At 41.5% G+C, this 25954-nt stretch overlaps 1 protein-coding gene across 1 annotated transcript in view; it reads left to right on the forward strand.

Annotated features, from left to right (window-relative positions):
* Positions 1-4576: 4576 nt before the first annotated feature.
* Positions 4577-25954, forward strand: part of VWA3B (von Willebrand factor A domain containing 3B) — a 78565-nt gene continuing 57187 nt past the window's right edge. The window contains 8 exon segments of the mRNA XM_060273478.1: positions 4577-4680; positions 10196-10273; positions 10713-10940; positions 11179-11273; positions 12714-12964; positions 14190-14349; positions 15090-15259; positions 22897-23018. Coding sequence (XP_060129461.1) covers positions 4653-4680; positions 10196-10273; positions 10713-10940; positions 11179-11273; positions 12714-12964; positions 14190-14349; positions 15090-15259; positions 22897-23018 — 1132 coding nt within the window. The 5' untranslated portion in view covers positions 4577-4652.

Raw genomic sequence — 25954 nt, forward strand, 5'->3', positions numbered from 1 at the left:
TTTAGTTAGTTTTGTCATTGTTTTGGAATCCATTATTTGGCCCTGCATTAAGCATTCTACATTTTTGTTAACTGTCAGAGACCGTGCTGAGGAGGGCTGGACTGAGGAAGAATGGTGGGAGCTACCCCCTCCTCCTGATCCTGAATCTTCCCAGGAGCAGGACGACAGTATAGATTTGGAACAGTGGTTTGCAGAGGGGCATAGTTCAAAAGGCAGAAGCTGAGAAATACTAGATGGGGGACAACTAGCAGAAGAGACACAAGGAGAGAGAGAGTTAACAGTCTCAGGATAGTACCCCCCCCCCCTTCCCCAAAGTCTCGGAGAGCTCAGAAAGTGTCAGAATAAAACGCACAGAGACTACAAATTCAGATTACAAAACGTAGGAGTGACATGGATTAATAGGGACGGAGGGGGGACCTTAATTGGGAGCACCCTCATTCTTTTTAGATGCTTTCTTTTGTCCTTCACTGTGTTTATTAAATTGGTAATAATTGCCTTTCGTTTGATCTGCTCATTTATGGCCACAGGGTGGAAACCTATTCCCCAAAGCCTGACATTAACCGAGAATTAGATGTGATTCAAAACATGCTTCTTAAAGTTGCTTGTAAGAAAACTCCCCCAGTGGTGGGGAGGACCAGGACCAGGAGTGTATCATGAAGGATTGATACTGGCAGTGGGAGCTTCCCTTCTGGGACTAACCGTTCATGGGACGGTTTAGTTCGCATGGAGCTCAAGCCTTTGAATATCTGTTGAGACATCCACGCTTTTGCATTCAATTGGCCACACTCCTAACTACATCTGCATAGGATTCCGGGCTTAGTTTAGTCTTTCATTGATTTATTAAAGGAGGAAAATGACGTGGAAATCTCAAGGGAGTGCAGCAAGAGGTCCGTATAAGTAATGTCCTAAAACAGGACTCGCCAGCCACACAGCTTTACATTTCTGCTATGCATTACATCATCCAGACTGTACAGAAGAGGAATGGAAAAGGTATTCATGTGAGATGTGCCTGGGGCTGAGCAAATGGTCTTTCATGCAAATAAAGCAAGCCAAATGCTACACAAGAAGGGGCAAAACTTCCTAGTCAATCAGGGGAAAACAACTCCCCTAATTAGAATGTCTAAAAATCTTTTTCTATCTGTCTTTTTTGCATTCTGAGATCTTGGGTGAAGCTCATTCATCTTAGGTTTCTTGAAAGTTAAATTTTTATTTTTTTGCACTTGGCTGATTCCATTTACAATGGAATTGAGCTATATTTTGCTCTGCCGTTTTTACTGTACCATAATTAACTGGTGGGCTGACAAGATGCTATCTATCTGTGTAATTTGCCTTTTTTAAAAGCAGTTATTTAGAGTCTCCTTCTGTCCCCAGGGTTGTTTCTTATGGCACAGAGCAATGACATTGTTTATGAGTAGGTTCTTACTTAAAACAAACCGCTGATTATATAAGATGCCTCCTACAGAATAAAAGCCATTTTAGCAAGCTATTTATTAAGTGTGTGGATAGGACAAGTAATTTCACTGCTGATGGTATTTACTGAACTGTAAAAATTCGGTTGCGACAGAAAAAATAAAGATCTGCTTTGCCTTCCCCGGATCTTGCCTCCATCCATTCTTCTCTGACAGATACTGTAATGGATGTATGGGACACATAGTTCCTTGATGGGAAGTTGGGCTGTAAAAGCCAACCCCAATTTTTTTCTACAACACTGGTCTATCCTTTCCCTGCAAGCTTGCCTGCCACCATTGCCTTAGCTCAGAGACCTAAGTTGTCAAAAGCCAATTTCACTCTCTAACACAGGGTCCCCAAACTAAGGCCCAGGGGCCGGATGCGGCCCAATCACCTTCTAAATCCGGCCCGTGGATGGTCCGGGAATCAGCATGTTTTTACATGAGTAGAATGTATGCTTTTATTTAAAATGCGTCTCTGGATTATTTGTGGGGCATAGGAATTCGTTCATATTTTTTTTTCAAAATATAGTCCAGCCTCCCACAAGGTCTGAGGGACAATGGACCGGCCACTTGCTGAAAAAGTTTGCTGACCCCTGCTAACACCTGCCATGAACAAACAGAAAAAGGTCAGACTGTCAAGAGGAAGCCATTTTATTTTACAGCTATTTTAAAATTGCTTAGGTTACTGGAAAACACTGTCAAAGTCCAAATTGTCAACCACCCCTACATCTTGCCACTGAACTGCTGTGTACTATTTTCCCCCTTTGCCCCCTCCCTTTATCCATTTTAAATTTGTCCATCCTGAAGTATTGAGTTTATCAATAGCCCTAATGCAAGGAAGACAAAAATACAGCTACAAAGGGATTAACTTATTATGTACTTTGTGTTGTTTAAATTTCCATTTTATGTTGTGAACTGCCCTGAGATCTACAGGTATGGGGCGGTATACAAATTTAATAAATCATCATCATTACCTTCATCTTTTATATGACCACTCAGATATAAGTACCATTGAGTTTATGCTGGTTTACTCCCAGGCAGCGTTCAAAACTCCCATTGTTCTAGGCACATTTTGTGACAAGGAATTTCATTAGCATGAGCCGTTTCTGAGCTCTGGGCGCAGTAAGGTAAAGGTAAGGGTAAAATAACACTGGACGGTTAAGTCCAGTCAAAGGTGACTATGGGGTGCGGTGCTCACCTCGCTTTCAGGCCGAGGGAGCCGGCGTTTGTCCACAGACAGCTTTCCGGGTAATGTGGTTAGCATGACTATTGACTAAACCGCTACTGGTGCAACGGAACACCGTGACGGAAACCAGAGTGCACGGAAACGCTGTTTACCTTCCCACTGCAGCGGTACTGCACCCAAGATTTCAGATTAAAACTGCAGAGTGAAAGGAAAGGATGACCTTTTTCTGCCTCCCCCTTCCAGCCACTCTCTGAAGACTGTAGAAGAGACTCTCTTAAAAATATTAGGGGGGCAGGCAGGGGAAGCATGCCTTTTTTTGCAGTCTTCAGATAAGGACTAGACTATGTGAAAATGAAAATTATATTTTAGCTGCAGTTCATTCATTTTCAGCTTTGTATTCTTGTTATTTAAAAAGTGTGCTTAGACATTCTGTTGTTGCACCCATAATCTAGGTTTAAGGTGCCATTTAGCTCCTAGCTTTCATATCTCAGTCTCTAACACTGCTCCCAGGTCAATAGATAAACGAATTAAGCCTCAGTTTCTTCCCCATATATACAGCAGGAGTGAGGAACCTTTGACACTCCTGTCATGTTGTTGAACTACAACTCCCTGGTCATTGGCCATACTTGCTGGGTCAGATGGGAGTTGTAGTTCAGCAGCATCTGGAGGGCCACACACAGAACTGTGCGGGCTCAATGCAGAGTTGCACACATCTAGTTCTTTTGAAATGAATGGCTTTTAACCACGCCTAACTTTGCGCAGGATCTAGTTACATATTACTAGCAGAGTAATATTCCAGTCGGATCCTTGCAGTCACGTGTTCTTCACCTCTGTGCTTTTCAAGAAGGTTGGGGAACCTTGTGATATTTTGGATATACACTATACGGGATCCACTGCATCCTGTGGTTTTATGATCCTGTGATTCTAAGAAATATATAGCATACATTCTATGATTTCCTATTTGTTATCTGGGAAGGCCAGTAACTCAGAGGTGGAGCATCTGTCTTGCCTGTAGAGACATTGAAAATAATAAATAAAATAAAATAAAATACTTTTTATTATTTGTACCCTGCCTATCTGACTGTGTTGCCCAAGCCACTCTGGGCAGCTTCGTTTCAGCATCTACAAAAATATGCAGATATCAGACCCTCCACGTGTCTCTATTTTCCAGGGACAGTCACGGATTTACAGAAGCCATCCCAATTTCTGATTTGATCCCAGAACGTTTTACTTTTCCTTAGGACGTCCCTACAGTATTTTCATCGGAGAAATGTTGGGGGGGGGTATGGAGTTATCCAACCCCTGAGCCACCTGAAGACAGCCCTGTACAGGGATTTTTTTTTAAAAAAAAATGCTTAATGCTTTAATATGTTTTTATTTATGTTGGAAGCAGCCCAGAGTGGCTGGGGCAACCCAGTCAGATGGAGGGCATATTATTATTATTATTATTATTATTATTATTATTATTATTATTATTATTATTATAAGATAGGATGTCCCGATTTTCATCGGATAAATGTTGGACGGTATGAGATTTTGGTTCATTTGGAAGCCGCAGCAAATGACAAACTTTAGTAAGGAGCACATAAATAAATAGGCACGAGCGCAAAGAAGGGCTCCCACCTGTTTGGAAAATCCCACACGCAGCCTCCTTCTCTCAGGTGTAGGTACGGAAATGCACTGTGCGCGCGATCCGCGTCCACACGTTCACGGGCAGGGGTGTGGATGAGGAGACAATTACTCTAGATTGAACTCACACGCCTCGAACCCAAAGTTTGCGCTTGTCCAGAGAAGCAAAGCGCGCCGCCCTTTGCACTAGGCTCCATTTTTCCGCCCCTGCTTTGCGCCGCTGGACTCGGGAAGCTCCTCCTGGAAGGGGCGGCTCCGTCAAAGCCTGCCGCTCACGGGCCGAGGCTTAGCAACCGCGGCGTCTCCCGTGTCAACGAAAGAAAGAAGCGGGGCGGCGGCACCACCGTGGAACTAGCTGTGCGCGCTCGCCGGCGCGTCACAATGGGATGGAAGCGACCGGGGGGCTCGAAGCAGGTGAGGCGGGGCGCCTGCGGGGGGCGCACGGGAGCAGCCCCCTCTCGGATGGGGGCCTCTTCCCACGGTCGGCTGAAGGCTTCCAGCTCTGGCTGGTTCACCCCACGGGCTTCCCTCCCTTCTGTCTCTCCAGAGGAGGTGCCATCGCCCTGGGGAGAGATTTCCCTCTCTGCGCTTTTGGAGTCTGTGCCAAGTTGGGGCGCTGGGCACCTGATTGATCCGAACGACACAAAATGAGTGAGGTCCCTATTCATTTCATAGAAACATAGAATTGTAAGGGATCACCCCCCTCAAAAGGATAATTTAGTCTAACCCCCTGCAATACAAGAATCTTTTGCCCAGCGTGGGGTTTCGAACGCGCGTCCGTGAGATAAAGAGCCTCATGCTCTACTGGCTGAGCTGTCTTAAAGGCAATTATTGTGATTCCTCACTGTTGTTTGTATTTCTTCCTCAATTCTCCTTGTGCTTTGGGGTGGGGGTGGGGTGCTAGCAGTCCACATGGAATCATAGAATGGTAGAACTGGAAGGGAGCCCAAGTGTCATCTAGTCCAGCCCCTTGCAATGCAGGAATCTTTTGGCCAACGTGGGGCTTGAACCCAGGACCCTGAGATTAAGAGTCTCATGCTGTACTGACTGAGCCACGTGTATACACATATATGTAAGTTTTTTATAGAGTCAAAGCTTTAGAGCTTTGATGTTTTTATTATGTTTTTAGATAAGCTGTAAGCGGTCCAGAGTGACTGCGCAAACCCAGCCAGATGGGCGGAGTATAAATAATAAAATTATTATTGTTTCTAATAATAATAATAATAATAATAATAATAATAATATTAGCTCAGAGATTATTTATTTATTGTTTACCTGTCCTTTACCCTAAAGTCCCAGGGTGTGTAACAACACAATATTAGAAATGGTTAAAGTTTAAAACTACTTCCAGTCTCAGAAATAAAGGGTGTCCTAAAAATATACAGCTCAAGCATCAAAAGGCCAGCTGAAGAGGTAGGTATATTTTTGACAGGTCCAAGCCCTGAAGGTGGGCCTTGTACCTTTAAGGGTTGCATAAATATGGGAGCATTTGTGAAGTGCAGGTTTTCCCAGCACATTTCTGCAGCAGGGGGACAAACTATGCTCTGGGGAAACCTCTCTTTCACAGCTTTGACATCTTGAGCCTGCTCAGAAATAATTCTTGTTTGAATGTAGGCTGTAGTCCTGGCCAGAACTGAGAAGTTAACTTAATGGGGTTTATTCCCAGGTAACGTTTGGTTTGATGTGAAGAACGGGGGATGGACGGATGGGACTTAACGTGGAGAATTCTAAGCCAAAATCTGAAAGTGGAGCAGTTTAGGTAAAGAAACGTGAGCTTTTCACTCTTAATTCCTTGGAGGAAAAGAGCTGGAAGCCATATAGACCCGGCAAATAATGTGGATAAACGAGGAATCTTTTGTGAGCAGATTTCCAACCTTGTATATTTACATTTCAGGTAATAAATTGGGAAATCTAGCCACACAAGATATATTTCGGCCCTCACACATGCTTTGCTCATAAGTGGCTAATGATGGTGGCATCCGGGGTCAGCTTTCCACTTCTAGGCGGCAATGTAGTTATTGAGATGTTTTCTCCCACAGAAACGGGCTTGGTGACAAATGTAAGCAGGAATTCAATTATATACATGTTCCCTCTTTGAATGCATGGCCTACCTGCAATTCCACACCTGCAATTGGTATAACCTCAACACAGAATGTGAAATTGTTTAGAGTGGAATCATTTTCTCTGGGAAATTGAAATAGGTCTGTGACACAACCTTGATGGCAGAAAGTGAGGCGGAATTAAAGAACCTTTTAATGAGGGTGAAAGAGGAAAGCGCAAAATATGGTCTGAAGCTCAACATCAAAAAAACCAAGATCATGGCCACTGGTCCCATCACCTCCTGGCAAATAGAAGGGGAAGAAATGGAGGCAGTGAGTGATTTTATTTTCTTGGGTTCCATGATCACTGCAGGTCGTGACAGCAGTCACGAAATTAAAAGACGCCTGCTTCTTGGGAGAAAAGCAATGACAAACCTAGACAGCATCTTAAAAAGCAGAGACACCACCTTGCCGACAAAGGTCCATATAGTTAAAGCTATGGTTTTCCCAGTAGTGATGTATGGAAGTGAGAGCTGGACCATAAAGAAGGCTGATCGCCGAAGAATTGATGCTTTGGAATTATGGTGCTGGAGGAGACTCTTGAGAGTCTCATGGACTGCAAGAAGATGAAACCTATCCATTCTGAAGGAATTCAGCCCTGAGTGCTCACTGGAAGTACAGATCCTGAAGCTGAGGCTCCAATACTTTGGCCACCTCATGAGAAGAGAAGACTCCCTGGAAAAGACCCTGATGTTGGGAAAGATGGAGGGCACAAGGAGAAGGGGACGACAGAGGACGAGATGCTTGGACAGTGTTCTCGAAGCTGCGAACATGAGTTTGACCAAACTGCGGGAGGCGGTGGAAGACAGAAGTGCCTGGCGTGCTCTGGTCCATGGGGTCACGAAGAGTCGGACACGACTAAACAACTAAACAAAGATGGAAAACTAAGCCAAACTGTTCCCTCCCTCCCCACTGCCAGGTTGGATTCAAAAAGCTATATGTGGGCAACCTCCCAAGTTTCACTGAGTTTTGTGTGGACTCTTGCCAGTTTATTACTTTGCATTTTTACAGCTCCCTAAGCTTCCTGAGAAGTCCATGCATTTATTATAAGGTGTATCGTTTTCCTAGCATAGATGGCTGCGTCTGTAAAAATTTAAAAATCCATACTAAAGCTTGGATGCAAGATGTGCTTATATGTTTCCCCCCAACTGAAGACACTGAGTGGGTAAAAACTCTTTCCAAACTTCCCCACTGAATCTGGTTTAAAATGTTGGTCTTAAGATGATTAATATTTCTCTAATTAGCCGGGGCAAACCCTCAATTTAAGCTGAGTTTTGCTTTTTATGGATTCTTTTTCTGTCAGAACCCTTGTATGTTCTTCTCCCATTTGCCACACAATTGCCTGAGCAGTTCAGGTGAAGAAACTTGAGCTAGCAAGGAATTCAATTCCAGAGTGAAAAAAAGAGCGTCTGCTACATCGAAGCCTCTGAACAGCTATCAAAATAGCACGGCCTCTGGATCTGGTAGCTGGGACTTTTGCACTCTATTGAGTTACAGTGTTTATCACAGGATTTCATTTGCCATGGAGTCACCAGCTCGGGTCTCCTTGTTATATTAGAAGGACTGGATTGCAGTGATTCCTAGTAGATTCTCTTGTGAATGAATACTGTTAATTACAGCACCTTTTCGGTGCCAATGTGGTATAGTGGCTTTAGTGTTGGGCTAAGACCTGAGAGACCAGGGTTCAAATCCCCACTCAGCCATGAAGCTCACTGGGTGACATCTGACCAGTCACTCACTCTCAGCCTAACCTACCTCACAGGGTTGTTGTGTTTATAAGATGAGGAGGAAAACTGTGTATGCCACCTTGAGCTCCTTGGAGAAAAAGATGAGATATAAATGTAAAATAAATATATAACTATGAAAAATACTTTACAATCCTCTTTCATTCTTTTTTTTTGCCACCTTGTAAGGCTGGTCCTTATTATTCCCATTTTACAAACTGGGCAATGGAGGATGTTAGCTATTGGCTTGTTCAATGTTACTCAGGGCTCCTTTCCAGGGGAAAAAAATGATTTCCATGTAAGATTATTTTGATGTGGCAATTGGACATAGATAAACAACCGAGACTGCAGACTCAGTCAGCATACATGCTGCAGTTGATGTTCGTGCATGTGGGATCACCACAGATTATGATCCACAGAATAAAGTATCAGTACTTAGTATTTAAAGCATTTCACACACATTATCTCATATGGGATACATGTGGAATTCATGCAAATTGTTCTACAGAAGTGACCTTTGAATAGGGATTTTGCAACATGAAATCACTGCATCAGAGTATTTGAATTCAGGCCCTAATCCACCACACGGGTAAATAAACTGCAGTAATTCATATGTTTTATAGTTGACACTTAGAGACAAGAGTTCTGTATCCCTGTAGGCAAAATGCACAACTTTAACACTTGGTACTGCAGCCAAAGGGTAAATGTTTGCACAAACCCTCCCCTGTGGGCATTTTGAAAGGCTTCCTAGTTACGGCATCACTAGCCCTGTTGTTCTGGTCTTCTTGTTTAAAGTTGCCCGAGTGACTACAGTGGTATGTGGATCTGGAATAATAACATTTTACCAGGTAACTGAAGAGGCCAGAGTGATTCACTTCTTTACTCTGGTCTTTGGCACCCGAAACATACATTTCTAGGGCCCACCCAATTATTGTGCCTGCAATCTGTTTTAAACTATTTTCATCATTGTAACTTTCCCAGGGCCTTTATGGTGAAGGGTGGAGATAATAAATCAAAATAGTAATTATAATTCAAGAGGGGCAAATACACATTAGAATTTGGATCTTAAGACAACTTAAGACAACTTCAGGAAAGACAACAAGAGGGAAAAGCTGTGGGTAGATGGTTCTTGTATTCTGGGAGTTTGCATTCAACTTGCTCTAGAATGGGTTGCACACGCGCCCTCCCCCCCAAAGGGTCAAGTTCACCTCTTGGTTCCATGTCCCCATTGGATCCGGTTTTGTTCTCTAGAGCCTTGGCCCACAGCACCTCCTCCTTCCTGCGTCACCAGCTGCAGCCTCTGCTGGACAGGAATGCTCTGGGTCACAGTTAGCCACACCGTGATCACCTCCTGATTAGACTGCTATAATGGTATTTTAGGTGTGGCTTTAAAGAGGACCAGGAAGCATCAGTTGGTGCATAACACAGCTGCCATGATTTGATAAGGATATCTGGATCCCATCGCCAACCAAGCTTCACTAGCAAAACACCTTGGGGGCCCAGGTAACCAAAGGTGTGCTTCCTCTGTGCCTGCACCCTTAGTTCACCAACCATGGCTTTTCTCTCCAATTTCTCTTCTCTAAACAGATGACAATAGAATGACCTCACTAGAGATCCTTGCCTTGCACCAATACTTCTTTCTTTCAGACACAAGGTTGAACCTCGGGTTTTAGGCATTTTTAATTGTTGCCCATGGTTTCACCTCCTAGGAAGTTCTTTTAATGTTTATTACTAATGTTGTGGTATTTTTAAAACATTATTTTTATTTCATTTTCCATAAACGGATAAGTTACCTTTTTGTAACCAGTTTATTGCTGTGGTATGCTAGTGAGAAGTAGTATAGAAATATTTGAAATAATTAAGTAGTCAGCACAATCTTAACCATGTCTACTCAGAAGTAAGTCCTGATGAATTCAATGGGGCTTCCTCCTGGGTAAGTGGGAGGACTAGGTCTCTGGTTAATAAAAGCTGTTGGAGCTGGTGCTAACTTTAATTTCAATTTAAATTCAAATTCAAAGCATCGAGACCAGACCTGATTTACTGGTTGGATGGCATCAATAAAAAACAAACAAACAAACAATCACGTGTGTTTATTCATGTTTTAAGGGGAACACAGAAGGAAGCAAAAAATCAGTGTGGTTGCAATGACTGGCGGCATAGGTAAACGGCTTGCATGGAGTGAACGTGAGTATTCTAAGGTTATGATATTTTATTAATAAAATTACACATGGAACTTCTGTTGGAGCTATGTTGTGTCTTTGACTGTGTAAAGTGGTATTCACAGTGCTTTCAATGTATTGTGTGAATGTATCTAATGTCTGTGCAAACTTATGCTTTGTAACAGAAAACCTCTTAAGTCTAATTCCAGACTCAGTTCTATGTATGGAATGTTTTTTGTGAATGTATCTTCTTATACATAAAGAGAGAGAGAGAGAGAGAGAGAGAGAGAGAGAGAAGGGAGAGGCTTTTGTATTTATTTAAATATTTCTCTTTTTGATAATGCATATATAGGAGTCATGAGAATACAGTAGATAACCATGGAAAGGAGGTGAGAGATGAGATGGTTGGCAGATGAAAGGGATTGCAATAAGTAAACCTAGCTTGCCCGTTTCCCCCTTTACAGACGTTACTTTTGGTGGGAAGCCTAAAAAAGATCCCGAAAAACCTAAGACGCTGGTTGCCTTCGAGAAGAACTTGGAGCGAAAAGAAAGGAGAGATTATGGCGTTGAGGGGGACTTGGATGTGCAACTTCTAATCTCTTCCCCTAAATGGCTTCAGCTACATGGGCTCAAAAGGAACAAGCTGACTTTTTCTCAGATTTTATCCAAGATTGGATTTCAGCACAAAGAAGGTATGATGTGCAGCAAGTCTTTTCCCTTTGCACGATGCACAGCCTGATCTTTTGCACAGTTAGTTGGAGAAACAATCCCTGTTCATTCAACAGTAAGTAACAGCTTGTGTATGGGATAGCCATTGGGGGTCACTTCTAAATAAACAGGCAAGGAATTGGTGCAAAATAGAAAAAGAAAAAAAGAAAAAAGACCCTGCATGATGGAGACAGCACATGTACAAACTTCTTTTTATTCTAGACTATGTATCCGTCCTGGGGAAACTCGTGGCTTCTCGATACGCAAATGGGTTGTATCGTCAATACATGACAGGAGAAGACGGCAAGCTGTATAACGTAAGTGGCCGATTCAGAGTAATAACATACATTCTTTTGGGTAAGATAATATTATATTGGCAAGATGAGGTGGTTGCTGGGTGTAGTAACAACCTGCCCTCTGGCTATAAAAAGTTTGTGTTTGATGCTCTTTAAAATCTGGACTCTGCTTTCAGAGTTCTTGCTGACCTGTTGAAGCTGGCCTTGGGGAGAACTACCTCCAAAACACAGAGTAGAAGTAATAATAATGAGCCTGGGGTCACTTAGCTTCAGAGAGGTGTTGGATAGCAGATATTGGTTTGCTGATCCGGCACTTAACATTATTCAACAACAACAAAACTACTGACATGGGTTATTTTCAGAATCAGGACTTCGTCTCTTGATTTTTTCCGAGGTCTAGTATGATTTGATGATCTAGAAGCTGGTATTGTTTGGAAGTTCCATGAAACCGAACCATTTTTTTGCCACTTTTCATCCATTTTAGAATGCTGGTTGGGTGGTAGATGTGTGTGAATCATAGCTCCAGAGATCCGCAGTGCTGTTGCAAACAGCTGCCCCACTCACCACCCTCCTAGTGTCAGTACTGCTGCTCGTTGGGATCAGGCGAGGTGGTCACAAGGTTGGGGGAGCTCCTGGTTGCTGGTGGTGGTCCAACATGCCCCTGTAGGGCTTCTATGACCAAACTGGAGCTCCTCCCACCTCGCCATCACTTTGCACTCTTAAGCTAGCAGTGGCACAGTATGCCCCTGTCGCTCTGTCCACTCAAGGACTGCTGCTGTGCTCACCACTTGGATGCTTGTTCAGTACTTTGATGGTAAACACTTGTTGAAGAACAATGGCTCTAGTTTGACCCTGTTCTGGATCTTGCATCAGAAGGCAAGGATAGTAGAGACCTGTCAAGTAGAGAAAATGTGGTTCTATGCGCTCTCGTGGTAGCCAAGAGACTGATGTTGATGAACTGGAGGAATAAAGATACGATCCACTTTAATAAATGGACTGACAATGTGAAAACACTTGCAACTTACGAACATACTGCTTACAGATGTAGACTTTGTTTTGATAAATATGACAATATTTGGAATGAGTTTATAGAAAATGTAGTAGGTCATTCATCTTTACATATGTATTAGGATAATCATATCAGATTTATAAAAGAATGTATGGGTTAGGGTATTTTTCGTAGATGTTCGTACAGTATATTGTTTTTTTCTACACATTTTTGTTCCTTTTTATTTTTATTTTCTCATTCTCTTTCTCTTTGCATCACTTTATTTCTTTATAATCGAACCCTTTTCAATAAAATATTAATACCAAAGTACAGATCCATCAAGGAGGTTTGCTAGCTCTTAAAAAGTGTGTTTGCATTTGTAATTGCCTTGATGCACATTCTCTTCATTTTCCATCCCTATTATTCCCTGTCTTGATTTTGACATCTTCACTCTTTTGAAAATTTCAATGCAGCTGACAGCCAAAAAAGACCTCCTCTTTCATTTTGTGGATTGTCTTACTGGAGCTATCGAACTGTATAAACAAAGGATGGAATGGCTAACCACGGAAAGCCGGCAAATATTTGGAGTGATTCAGGAACAGAGCATCACCATTGTTCTGGATTTCGGTGTTGCTTCTAGAGCTGAGTTTGATCTGTGTCGAGAGGCGCTTTCTATGGTATTCAAACAGCAAGTGGCCCAAATCTCCCGATTTAACATCATTCAGTAAGTTTCCTACACTTTATTAAGGAGACTTGCTGGAATTCCTAAGACTACAACCATAATACTGAAGTTTGTTGAAAGCATATGGCTGATGAACATAATCAGACTTTGTTTGCAAAGCCTTTATGCCATTTTGAATATGAGGCCATGAGTAGAAATCCTTCTTAGGCTTTTTATTTATTTATTTTAAAACACTAGTTCTCTTTAAGTTGAAAAGATTTGTTTTCAAACCATGTATCTTCCTCTCAGCATTGATCAACACACATTTTCCTGCAAAGGCCAGCTAGATTTTGTCTTAGAGACCAAAAAAATAATAAAAAATAATAGTAAGTAGATACAACTGAGGTCAGATTTAGTACCTCAGTAATATCCCCCACAAACTTTATTCTCTATACAGTGGTACCTCAACTTACGAACGACTCGACAACCGAATTTTTCGACTTATGAATGGGAGTAATGGCTGTGTACTTACGAATGTCTCGACATCCGAAAGGAAACCACGGCGGTTTTAGATAGGGATTTTTCAACTTACAAATTTTTAGATAGGGTTGCTTCGACTTACGAATTTTTCCGTTTCCAATGCATTCCTATGGGAAATCGCGTTTCCAATGGCGTTTTTCGACTTAAGAATTTTTCGACCTACGAAGGTGCCTTTGGAATGGATTTAATTTGTAAGTCGAGGCACCACTGTAGCTAATGTACCTATTGCTCCCTCAGACAAAGTATATGTTAACTTTTGAAAACATGTTTGTATGCTAAGGGTCAGCAACTACAGGCCTGGGGAGCCAAATCTGGGTTTTGAGGAGTCCTGCCTAGCATGGGGCCAAAGAGGCATTTTGGATAAGAGACTGGTTTGGGGGTGGGGTTAGGGCAATCTACTCTGACTCTATTCTCCAGGAAGTCTAGGTGCTGGCCCCACTGTGACCATCATTTCAGGATAAGGTCTTTTGCTCAAAGCGCAGGGATCAATGCTGAATGCTCAGGCCCTTCTTCCCTTTCTCTTGAGCGGGACCTTTTCACTGATTGAAGAAATTCATCTGGGAAACTCCACAGACATTTGGCACCCAGATCATATGTCTGTCTAGACACTGGCCTTTCCCCTTCCATTCCCCCTCCCCAATAATCTCCAGACCAAAACCTTGGGGACAGGTGTTCCTTGCTGCCCTTTTTACCCTACCAGAGCTGTTATTGCAAGACAAGTTTAGCCATTAGCTATTCTCCTTTCCAGGGGGGCTCAAGATCTTGCAAAGTGGCAAGAGAAAACCGTTCCTGTGTCGGAGGCCTCTATAGAAGCAGCTCTTGAGTGGCTCTGGGCGATAGAGTACAGGCCAGCTGTTTGCCACTCGGGCCCCACGGAAGCGATCATGGAGGCATTGTTTGATGATACGGTAATCTCTCTCACACATTTCTAGAAGTCTTCGGTTATGTCTAGGGATATATCCCCGTGAGAGTTTTGACTGCAAGTGCTACAGACATGAATTATGGACGGGGATAATACATGCTAATAAAAGAACATTGGGGGCTATTTAGAAGGAATTTCTTTCAAGTTGATCTGAAGGCTGGTTCTTACCAATATCATATATATATGCATGACAGCATTGCCTTCTGAGAGCAGAAATTCCCACGGAACAGGCAAGAGAGAAATGTTTCAATGACACTAAAGGGGCTTGGAAGCATAGGCCTAGTTTGGATGAACCTGTCTGAAAGTTAAGAGATGCAAATACCTCTTTGGCACACTGCAACCTTTTTAGGTGAGCCACAATTAAGCCAGGAAGTCTCCAATTAATCTCAGTTTCCCTAACACTTCTGGGTATGTGGGGCTCACTGTGCAGCCCTTTGGGCTGAATTGCTGCTATTATAAGAGGAGCCAGTGTGGTGTAGTGGTTAAGAGTGTTGGACTAGGACCTGGGAGATCGGGGTTCAAATCCCCACTTGGCCACAAAGCCGTGGACTTGGGCCAGTCACCGTCCCTTAGCCTAACCTAGCTCACAAGGATGTTGTGAGGAGGGGGGGGGGACCATGTATGCCACCTTAGCTCCTTGGATGAAAGGTGGGATAGAATTGAAAAGCAGCGGTGGCGGGGATGTTACAAATATGCTTCATGGTTCAAATGACTTTTCCACCACAGACTGAGGCTGTGTACTATTTCACTGTGGGTGATATGCCAGAATGCATGAGACATTTGCTCCTGCAGAAGATACTGAGGAGCCCGTGCCCAGTCCATACAGTGTCTTTTAATGCTCGAGAAGAAGAGACTATTGCTTTCTTAAAGGAGCTGAGTCATCTGACCACTGGCAGGTATGAGGTAAATGATTTCAGCACTATAAATCTATTTTGCAGATGGAGATATGGATCCTTTCAGATCGCATGCTTTCTCTTTGTGTTTTTGCCCAAATATGTCACTTTCCCCATTCCTCTGTCTCTCTGAGAAGAAGATACAAGGTCTGGTGGAGCAAGTTCAGCCCAAGATGTTTAGCTGCCCAATGTGGATTACAGTGGTACCTCAGGTTACAAACACTTCGTGCTACAAACACTTTGGGTTACGAACTCCGCTAACCTAGAAGTAGTACCTTGGGTTGAGAACTTTGCCCCAGAATGCTCCTTGGTGGCAGGGGTGGGGCAGAATGAGAACGGAAATCGCGTGCCGGCGGTACGGTGGCAGCAGGAGGCCCCATTAGCGAAAGCGCGCCTCAGGTTAAGAACGGTTTCGGGTTAAGAACGGAGCTCCGGAACGAATTAAGTTCGTAACCTGAGGTACCACTGTAGTAAATGCCCCTCTCCCCTATTCAAGGTGCATAGTACTCAGACTTGACCAAGTTACTCCCTGGGAGTAAAAAACACAACAATGACAAGCATTTAGTGCCTTTCATGACATCCAAAATCAGCAGCCCAAGGCAGCTCTGCTTAACAGTAGAGCAAGCCTAAAAGAGTGAGGCCTCGAGACCCGACTTCCGGTTTTGACCGCAGATCGTGATCGGGCTAAAAACGGGAACTCTGCGGCCCCGAATCTTTCGCTGGAGAAACGGGGGGCTTGCAAGGCTAGGCAGCACCCCAAAGAAGGACTGGAAGGTGATTCCCGTCTGAGGTGTCGGTGGTTCCCTAAAGTTTCTCCCGGAAACCTTCGCAGACTGCAGAAGGAGGGGGAGAAGCTGGGCACTGCGACAGCGTGAGAACAGAGACCATAACCAGCAAGAGCCGTAACCCGACGCGATCGTGCACGGTAAAATTCCTTTTAATTAAACCCTTTTAACAAGACACCCCCGGGGCGTGAAAGAGAGACAATACGGTGATCTAAAGAAATCTGAGAAGAATCCCCCCCACCGAATTGGACTCAAAAACCGGAGAAGTTAAAGAGAAAAGTGGGGTGTGGGAAGGACTGCGATAAGACGTAGAGCGCTATGCAGAAGACGCCGCCGGGGCTTTAATTCATAACTGCCAAACTGGGGACAAACTAAATTATAAAGAAGCAAGGAACCGGCTGAACTCTGATTTGATTTGAAGTACATACATTACAGATAGAACGTGAGTCTTTTTTATTGTAAGAACTGAGTTTGGAGGGGGTGAAAGAAAGATTTGTTTTGACCCTCCTATGAGTGGTTGCCTCCTGGAAAACTTTTTATAAGCTACTTTTTAGAAGCAGTTGCAACCCTCTATATTAAAGAAACTTGAAATAAAATGGCGACGATCCTCTAAACAAACATGACTAAGCAGACAAGGATATAAAGAAACCAGAAGTGACGCAATCTGAGTGAGAAGAATTTAAAGAACACGCTGACCTACGGAAAATCTACAATAGACTATACCATAGTGACCCCTAGTGGTGACATAAATTTCAACTGACAAAATACCCACTTAAAATAGACATTGAAGCAAAGGGCAACCGTGTGGATAAGAGAAACACAGCAGGGCAATATAACAAAATGGAGAACCTAGTAGGACAACATAATAAATTGGATAAGCCAACATGTAAGTCACCCAAATTGGATAAGCAAAAGAGGACAAACATAGGAAGCTCTAACCAGAGAAGGACTTCAACAGCAGATCACGAGCTGGATCTCAAAGAACTGATTCTAAGTCTTAAAAACGATATAGGAGAAATTAAACAAGACCTCAAAAATGACATAGGGAAGATTAGACAAGATTTAACAGAAATCAAAAAGGAAATGGGTGAAAGGATCAAGAATATGGAAGACAAAATGGAAAATTTGGAAGGAAAAATGGAGATTAATGAAAAGGATAAACAAGAGATCAAAGAACAAATAAATAGGACAGAAGAAAATACTAAGAAAGCAATGGAATTGATCCAGGAGACACAAGACAAGAATCAAACACTGGAATCATCATTGAAAAATATATCGAAAGAAAGGAGAGAGGGGAAGAAAGAGACTGAAAAATTAAAGAAAGACCTGGAAGATCAGAAAGCAGCATTGGAAGCGTCACAAGATGCTCTCGCGATGATGCAGATGAAAATTAAGGAGAAGACTCTCAGATTTAGAAATATCCCAGAAACACCCAATGAAGAAATTGAAAAACGAATTGTAAGCGCACTGGCAAAATGGTTAGATCTTGAAGAATTGGATGTCGAAACGCGAATAGAGGAAGCCTTCAGAGTTAATTCAAAAAAAGCGAAAGAAAATAATTGGCCAGGAGACTGTCTTGTGACATTTACAAATATGTGGCTGAGAAATAAAATCCTAAAAATGAAAGGAAAAAAGAAACTAATTATGAATGAAACCGAGATATACATCATGAAAGAAATTCCACCTCGGCTGATCCACAAGAGGAAGAAATACCAGTTTCTAGCCAAGCCTCTAAAAGCAAAAAAAATATCCTTTAAATGGGAATATCCAGAAGGAATAGCTTTTTCCTTCAAAGGAAGGTGGAGAAGATTCGACACACAAGAAGCAGCGGACAGATTTTTAAGAACTTATTCTCAGGAACTGGGAGGAGATAAAGCAAGGACAATCAAAGATAAGACCCCTTTAAATGAAGAAAATTTGGAAGATTCCAGCGTAGATGAACTTGATGGTGAAATAGAAGATGGAGAGGTAGATGAAGAAGGAGAAGAAAATTAACTGGAAGTATGATTGACAACGGTAAATAAAATCTGATCTAGACTGCTAATGTTGTAAATCATGACACAGAGCCTGACCAGACAAGTCACTTCAAGAGAAATATTGATTAATGAATTTCCTTGAGCCTGCTTAGTCTAAATATTTGGTTGTTTTTTGCTTTTCTTTTCTTCCCCCCTTTTTTTTCTTTTTCTCTCTTCCCTTTTTTTTCTTTTTTTTTCTTTCTCCTTCCCTCATCCCCCCTTTCTCCCCCTCCCTTCCGTCCCCCCTTCCCCCTTTTTTTCTTTCTCTTTTTTCTTTTTTTTTCTTTTTTCTTCTCTTCTAAATTGATCTATAATATCTAATAAATATGAATTTAAGAACAATTTCATGGAATGTAAATGGCCTGAATAATAAAAGGAAACGGAATAGGGTGGGACATATATTAAGAAAACAGAATTGGGATGTGGTTTGTCTCCAAGAGACGCACATTAACAAAAAACATGTGAGAATTTTGAAAAACGAGAAATTAGGATCAGAATTTGTGGCGGCAGATACAAAAAAGAAGAGAGGAGTCGTGATGTATATTAAAAATAAATGGAATCCGGAATTAATCTGGACAGACAGAGAGGGAAGGAGTGTTATGGTCAAAACAACGATTGAAGGAGAACAATGGTTTTGGGTGGGGATTTATGCCCCCAATGGGAGTAAAACGGCCTTCTTGAAAAGCTTGGAGACCCAGTTAATGGATTATATGAGTGAAAAAATAATTGTAATGGGAGATATGAATGGAGTCGTTGATGTAGAATTAGATAAAAATGGAAGCCATAAAGGAAATAAGACAAAATTACCAAAAAAGTTTATGGATATTATGGAAAATTTAAATCTATTAGACGCATGGAGACACAAAAATCCCATTAAAAAAGAATATACACACATTTCGGCGCGTCACCAAACAGCCAGCAGATTAGACACTATATGGATTCCTAAAGAATTGGCACTAAGAATACATAAAATAGAAATAAGACCCCAGACCCTCTCGGATCACAATCCAGTGACCCTCTCATTAAAAAATGAACAAACACAAAAAAACTGGAGGCTTAACGTCTTCATGTTAAACAATAATAAGAATATTCAGGGGGCCAAGAAAGTCCTAAAAGAGTATTTTGAGTTAAACCATAAGGATGAGGTGGATCCCCTAACGGTATGGGACGCGGGCAAAGCCGTGGTACGTGGTTATTTTATTTCATTAAATGCAAAAGTAAGGAAAGATAGAGAACAAAGGAAAGAAAAACTCCTACAGGAGATAAAATGCAAAGAGAAAATATTTTATAAAAACCATAACAAGTCAGTGGAACAAGATCTTAAAATATTGAGATTGGAATTCGAAAAATTAATTGATAAAGAAATGGAACAACAGATACAATTCTGGAGATATAAAAACTTCGAATGGGCCAATAAACCTAGTAAACTGCTGACTTGGCAAATTAAAAAAAGAAAAAATGAAAAAGTGATTAATAGAATACGATCGGAAGGAAAATATTATTATAAAACGGAGGAAATTATGAAAGTCTTCCAAAAGTTTTATGAAAAATTATATCAAAAGGAAGAAATACCCACAGAACAGATTGACGAATTCTTAACAAAATATCATCTACCAAAGATACCAACGGAAAAACTAAAAACATTAAATAAAGAAATAACGTCCCTAGAAATTTTAGATGCAATTAAAAATATGAAGAAAGGGAAGGCCCCGGGCCCTGATGGGTTACCAATAGAATTTTATAGAGAATTACAGGACGAACTCTTGGCCCCCCTCACTGACCTAATGAATATAATTTTGAAAAAGGGAAGGACACCCCAAACTTGGAATGAAGCCCAGATAATATTAATTTCTAAATCACAAGCAGATGCAGACAATCCAGGCAATTACAGGCCAATTTCGCTATTAAATAGCGACTACAAAATTTTTGCAAAAATCCTGGCCAAAAGATTAAGCAACATCTTAGAGGATATAATACATAGAGACCAAGCGGGATTTATAAAAGGAAGATATGCAAAGGACAACATAAGGACCATTGTAAATATCCTGGAATGCCTCGAGAATTGAAGAGACAAGCGAGCAGCTCTTCTCTCTATCGATGCTGAGAAGGCCTTCGACAGGGTCTCCTGGCCCTTTATGATAAAAACATTGGAAAATTTAAATTTAGGGGAGAAATTGGTGAATGCAATCAAAGCAATTTATAATATCCAAGAAGCAAAAATTCTAATAAATGGGAAAATATCAAGCAAAATAGATATTACGAGAGGCACCAGACAGGGGTGCCCTCTATCTCCCACCCTTTTCATAATCACGTTAGAAATTTTATTAAAAAATATTAGGGAAGAAGAAAATATTAAAGGAATATTAATTGGCAATAAAAAATTCAAAATTAAAGCATTCGCTGATGATATAATAATAATGACAGAGGACCCTGTCGAAGGCATTCCGGTCGCAATCGAAAAGATAAAAGAGTATGGACATCTAGCTGGCTTGAAAATTAATTATGAGAAGACCAACATGCTAGTTAAAAATTTAGAAATGGATGAGAGAACAGCCCTCCAGGAAAATACAGGCTTGAAAATTGTCAAAAAAATTAAGTACCTGGGCATTCAAACCACTATAAAGGGGATTGACCTAATACAAGAAAATTATAAGACAATCTGGAAAAAAATTAAAAAAGATTTAGAAACGTGGGATAAATTAAAATTATCAATATTGGGGAGAATCTCTTTAGTGAAAATGTGCGTACTCTCGAGGATGAACCACCTATTTCAAAACCTTCCGCTACTAGGGCAAGAAAAAATCTTTAAAGAATGGAAAAAAGATCTTACCAAATTCATATGGAATGGGAAGCGCCCCAGAGTTAAATATAAGGTTATGATAGATCAGAGACAAAGGGGAGGATTTGGGATGCCAGATCTTGAAGCGTATCATGACGCGGCAGCACTCTGGTGGATAAAGGAATGGATGGCTTTGAAAGACACTGACTTATTAGATCTAGAGGGATATGGGATGGCATTTGGGTGGCACCATTACCTGATGAAGGAGAAAATAGAAAAAAGGAGCACCTTTTTGTTGAATATTATTCGGAAATCTTTATATGCAGTTTGGCAAAAATATAAAAGATATTTTGAGCCTAAAATACCCTGGTGGATCTCCCCTCTAGAGATAGTTGCGGTTAAAAGGAAAAATATGGAAGCAAATTGGCCAACATATAAACATTTATTAGAAAATAAAAACGGAATTTGGCAATTAAAAGAATATATGGCAGTAAAAGGATATTTTAATACATGGCTAGAATATTTTCAAGTGAATCAGAGATTTCAAATCGATAAAAAAATTGGCTTTGATAAAGAAGTATCTAAATTAGAGGAGATTCTGTTGGTAAATAAAGATAAATATATAAAAAATTTGTATCAAATTATATTACAATGGAAAACCGAAGAAGAACTAACAAAAGATTATATGATTAAATGGAGCCAGGATTTAGGCAAGCCCATCTCAATGAAAGAATGGGAAAATTTGTGGAGGAGAGATTCAAATTTTACGCCAAACTATGATATAAAAGAAAATATAATGAAAATGCAAAACAGATGGCACTTAACACCAGCTAAATTGGCTAAAATTTACCCAGAATTGAGTAACATCTGTTGGAGATGTAACCAGGAAATTGGAACCCATATACATATGTGGTGGAGTTGCAAACAAATAAAGGTCTTCTGGGAAATAATCTATAAGGAATTAAAGAAAATCCTGAGATACCCAATTAAGAAGTGCCCCAAACTGCTCCTGTTAGGAATGGTGCCCGAAGATGTCAAACCCAGAGATAGATGCTGTATAAGTTATGCTGTAACTGCCGCAAGAGTGTTAATTGCAAAAAACTGGAAAACTGCTTCCGTCCCAACAAAAGAAGATTGGCAAAAGAAACTCTATAATTATTATATTCTGGCCACAAAATATGAAGAAGTTAAAGGAATGAAAGAGGATGATTCAAAAAATAATTGGAAAGCATTTATAGATTATATGCAAACCAAGGTAGATAATCTAAGCCTTACCTCCAATGTTTAAAGGTTCTATCTTCTTCTTTCTCTCTTTAGAAATATAATGGGTTAATTGTAGCAGGATAAGAGAGATTGAGCTAGGAAATTTGATAGATGAGAAAAATGATATGAATTTATTGTAAATATTGAAATAAGGTATGTATATTAAGAATAAAAAGGAAGATAAAGGGGATTAGTTCAGGCCAGGTTGTGAAGTCGCGGGGGAAGGGGGTGGAAGGGGTGGGTGGGTGGGTGGGAAAATAAGACAATTGCAACATTGTTATGGTTGTAATTTGTTTTTATTTCATTGTTGATCTTCATTGATTGTATTTGTTGTGATATAAAATAAAGTTTGTTTTAATATTAAATAAAAAAAAAAGAGTGAGGCCTCAATCGTGAGTTGCTATTAAACTGATAAATGCAAGTTATGCTACGCGAACCCCCCGTTTGTTATGGGCACCTGTGAGTTTTATGAAACTCTGGTGATAAAAGAGTACATCCCGATGCTGCTTGAGCCTGACAACCAGTGGAAATTACTGCATTTATTTGTTGCAGTTATTTTCTCTTTAAGAAGTCAAAAGTGGAACGTGTTCTCTTCCCTCATATTTTTTTAAAACAGCCATGTGAGGTAAGCTAGGCTGAGAGAGGGTGACTGCCCCCAAATCACTCAGTCGACCGTAGCTGAGGAGTGACTTAAACTTAGGTATCTTTGGTCTGACATTCTAGCCCCTGCTCCATACCAGCTCCCTTGATGCCTGTTCAAACCCTTTGCATACAGATTGAAACACTTTGTCCCTCCAGGTTCCATGCATTTGCTGAGAGAGCGGACTACATGGACATGATAGAAACCTCAATAAGTGACGAAGACGAGAAAGCTTTACTTACCCAGAATTCGATGAAACTGAAAGGGAACCTGCCTCTAGGTAAAACAAAAGAAGGTTGATTGTTATGCCCCAAATGCCTCCTTTCAGTCCTCCTGAATTTCCATGGACCACAGCCCTCACCAGCCTTGCTCCTCACTCTGTGCCCTCCTTAAGTGCTTTTGCCTGGTGAGAATGCATTCATGGTTGTTGGTCTGGATAGAGGACAGAGAAGTTTGCATCTGGTATCACCCACCCCCTGAAATGTAGCCCTCGTAAAGTTCCCCAGAGGGGAAAGTGGGTTTGGGGATTAAGAAGTCTCCTTACCATTGCCTTTACAGGCATGGCCAAACTTGGCCCTCCAGCTGTTTCGGGACTACAATTCCCATCATCCCTGACCACTGGTCCTGTTAGATAGGGATGATGGGAGCATAGCTGTCAAGTTCTCCTTTTTTTTAAAGGGAAATTCCCTTAAGCTGAATAGGCTTCCTCGCAAGAAAAGGGAAAACTTGACAGCTATGGATGGGAGTTGTAGTCCCAAAACAGCTGGAGGGCCAAGTTTGGCCATGCCTACCTTAGAATCTTCAAGATAACCATTTTTATCTAGGATAATTTGGGGGCATTTTATTGGAACAAGGGGGAACAGAATGCTTGCTCAATACAGAACCGAGGTAAGCAAGAGTTCTTTGGAAGAAGATAGATTTCACTTTATTTTATTTTAAACAACAACAACAATCTTTATTACGGTCCATAGACCCATCAATTCGTTACCAAGCGATACACAGCTGGGACACCCCGCCCTCAAACCACTCAGACATCTTACTCAAATTCGGAATAGGAAACATTAGTTCTTGTGACCACCGATAAAAACTTTGCCACTGCTAGTGTTCTGGCATTTGACCGGTCTTCCAATAGGAACCTGATATAGAAATCCTCTGATTTTCCTGGGAGCAAGGCTAGCAGGGGTGAAATCATTTCAGCCCTAGCTTGCTCAAACTTCCCACAGTGCAGCACCATGTGTTTTATAGAATCTACATCATGGGTGCACGAGCACAGTCTTTCCTGGTAGGGTACTCCTCTCATCCTGCCCTCCAGCACTGCAGAGGGGAAAACATTCAGTCTTGCTTTTGTGAACAGCCTTCGGTAGTTTGGCACTGTCAAGTTTTGAATATAGGCTGCTGGCTTAAAGACATGCCCATATTGTACTCCTACTGCCAATGGACTGCAGATCGCAAGTGATTGATGTCGTAGATCACTGTGTGAATTATCCCAAAGTCTTTGCTTTAAGGTCTTTAGGGCACCTTCATATCCCAGGCAATAGAGTTGGGTGGGTGACAGACCTAAAGCAGTGGCTTTTCTCGCCATGGTTTTCTGCCATTGGCTGATGTATTCCTCATTGTTCAGGTATTTATACAGTCCCTCCCCAAGTTCAAATACTACAATCTTGAGCCAATGTTTTAGTGCAGCCCACCATGCCTTTGTTGAAATTGGGCATTCACCTGTTTCTAGCAGGAGTATGGAATTTCGCACACAATTGGGCACCTGAAGCAAGGATCGAATAAATTGTGCTTGGAAGCCATCTAGCTTAGGCAGGTCCCCATTCTGCCAGACATTTGCTGCGTACAGGATTTGGGGGACAGTTTTTGCATTGAATACTTTTAGAGCTGCCGGTACATACTTGCCGCCCTTTGTATGGAAGAATCGGAGTATGGCTAGTTTTGTAATCTCCGCCTTTTGAAGGGAGGTTTGCCAGTGGTACTTCCATGATCTTGTATGGTGGAATGTTAGTCCTAAATAGCTGAAATGTTTAATCTGTTCAAGTTCATGGCCATCCAGCGACCAGTTTAACCGGGAAAAGCTTCTTTCAAATACTAAGATTTTTGATTTTTCATAATTTATTGTTAAGCCATTTCCAAGACAATATTCAGAAAATTTCATCAACAGGTGTTTCAAACCCGGTCTGGTGCGTGAAATTATGGCCGCGTCATCAGCATAAAGCAGCAAGGGGGTCCTTCCTATACCTATTTTTGGAAGGTGACCACCTGCGTCCATTAGGCACTCTTCTAGATCATTTAGGAATAAGCAAAACAATGTTGGGGCCAGGACACAACCCTGTCGAACCCCCCTACTCATTTTGATATTATTTGATAGCTGTCCCTGCTGACCGCATCGGACCTGCAGTTTGGTTCCGTTATATAGGGCTTTTATAAGAAAGAGGAGACGCTTGTCCTGTATTATCTGATCTAACTTGCTCCACAAATGGGATCTGGGGACAGAATCGAATGCTGACTTCAGATCCATAAATGCCACAAAGAGCTTGCCCTGAAGCGGCCTGGTATATTTTTCGGCTAGGAAAGACAGCATTAGGCAGTGGTCTGTGGTTGAGTGATTCTCTCGATAGGCTGCCTGGGCTTCAGATAGGATGTTATATTCATTAAGAAAAGTTGTCAGTTTATTACTTAGGAAGCAGGCATACAACTTCCCAATTACTGATAGCAGGCTAATTGGCCTGTAATTTGAGGGTTCTTTAGGGTCACCTTTCTTGAATATTGGGACGACTATAGCATGCTTCCAGCTTTGTGGTACTTTGCCTGAGCTGTTTACCACTGTGAAAAGGGCCGCCAAAAGCGGAGCCCACCAGAGCTGGTTGGATGTTATAAGTTCCGCTGGTATAAAGTCTTTTCCCGGGGCCTTGCCATTCTTCAGTTTCTCCATTAATGTATAAATTTCCTCCACTGTAACTGGTCTCCAAAGAGGTAACAGTGCCAGTTCTGCACTGTCAGCTTCCTGAGAACCGATGGTAAGGTTTGAATTTTCCATAAATATATTTCTGAAGTGATTCTCCCAGACCTGGGCTGGAATGGCGCAGCTGGGAGTTGAAAGGCTAGTTTTCATTGAGTCAGAGACCAGTTGCCAAAAATTTTTAGTTTCATTATTTAGTGAAGCGTTCAATAACAAGGACCAGGAGTTTCGCTCAGCTTGCCTTTTCTTTGAGACCA

The sequence above is a fragment of the Zootoca vivipara genome, chromosome 4 (assembly GCF_963506605.1).
Source record: "Zootoca vivipara chromosome 4, rZooViv1.1, whole genome shotgun sequence".
Lineage (NCBI taxonomy): Eukaryota > Metazoa > Chordata > Lepidosauria > Squamata > Lacertidae > Zootoca > Zootoca vivipara.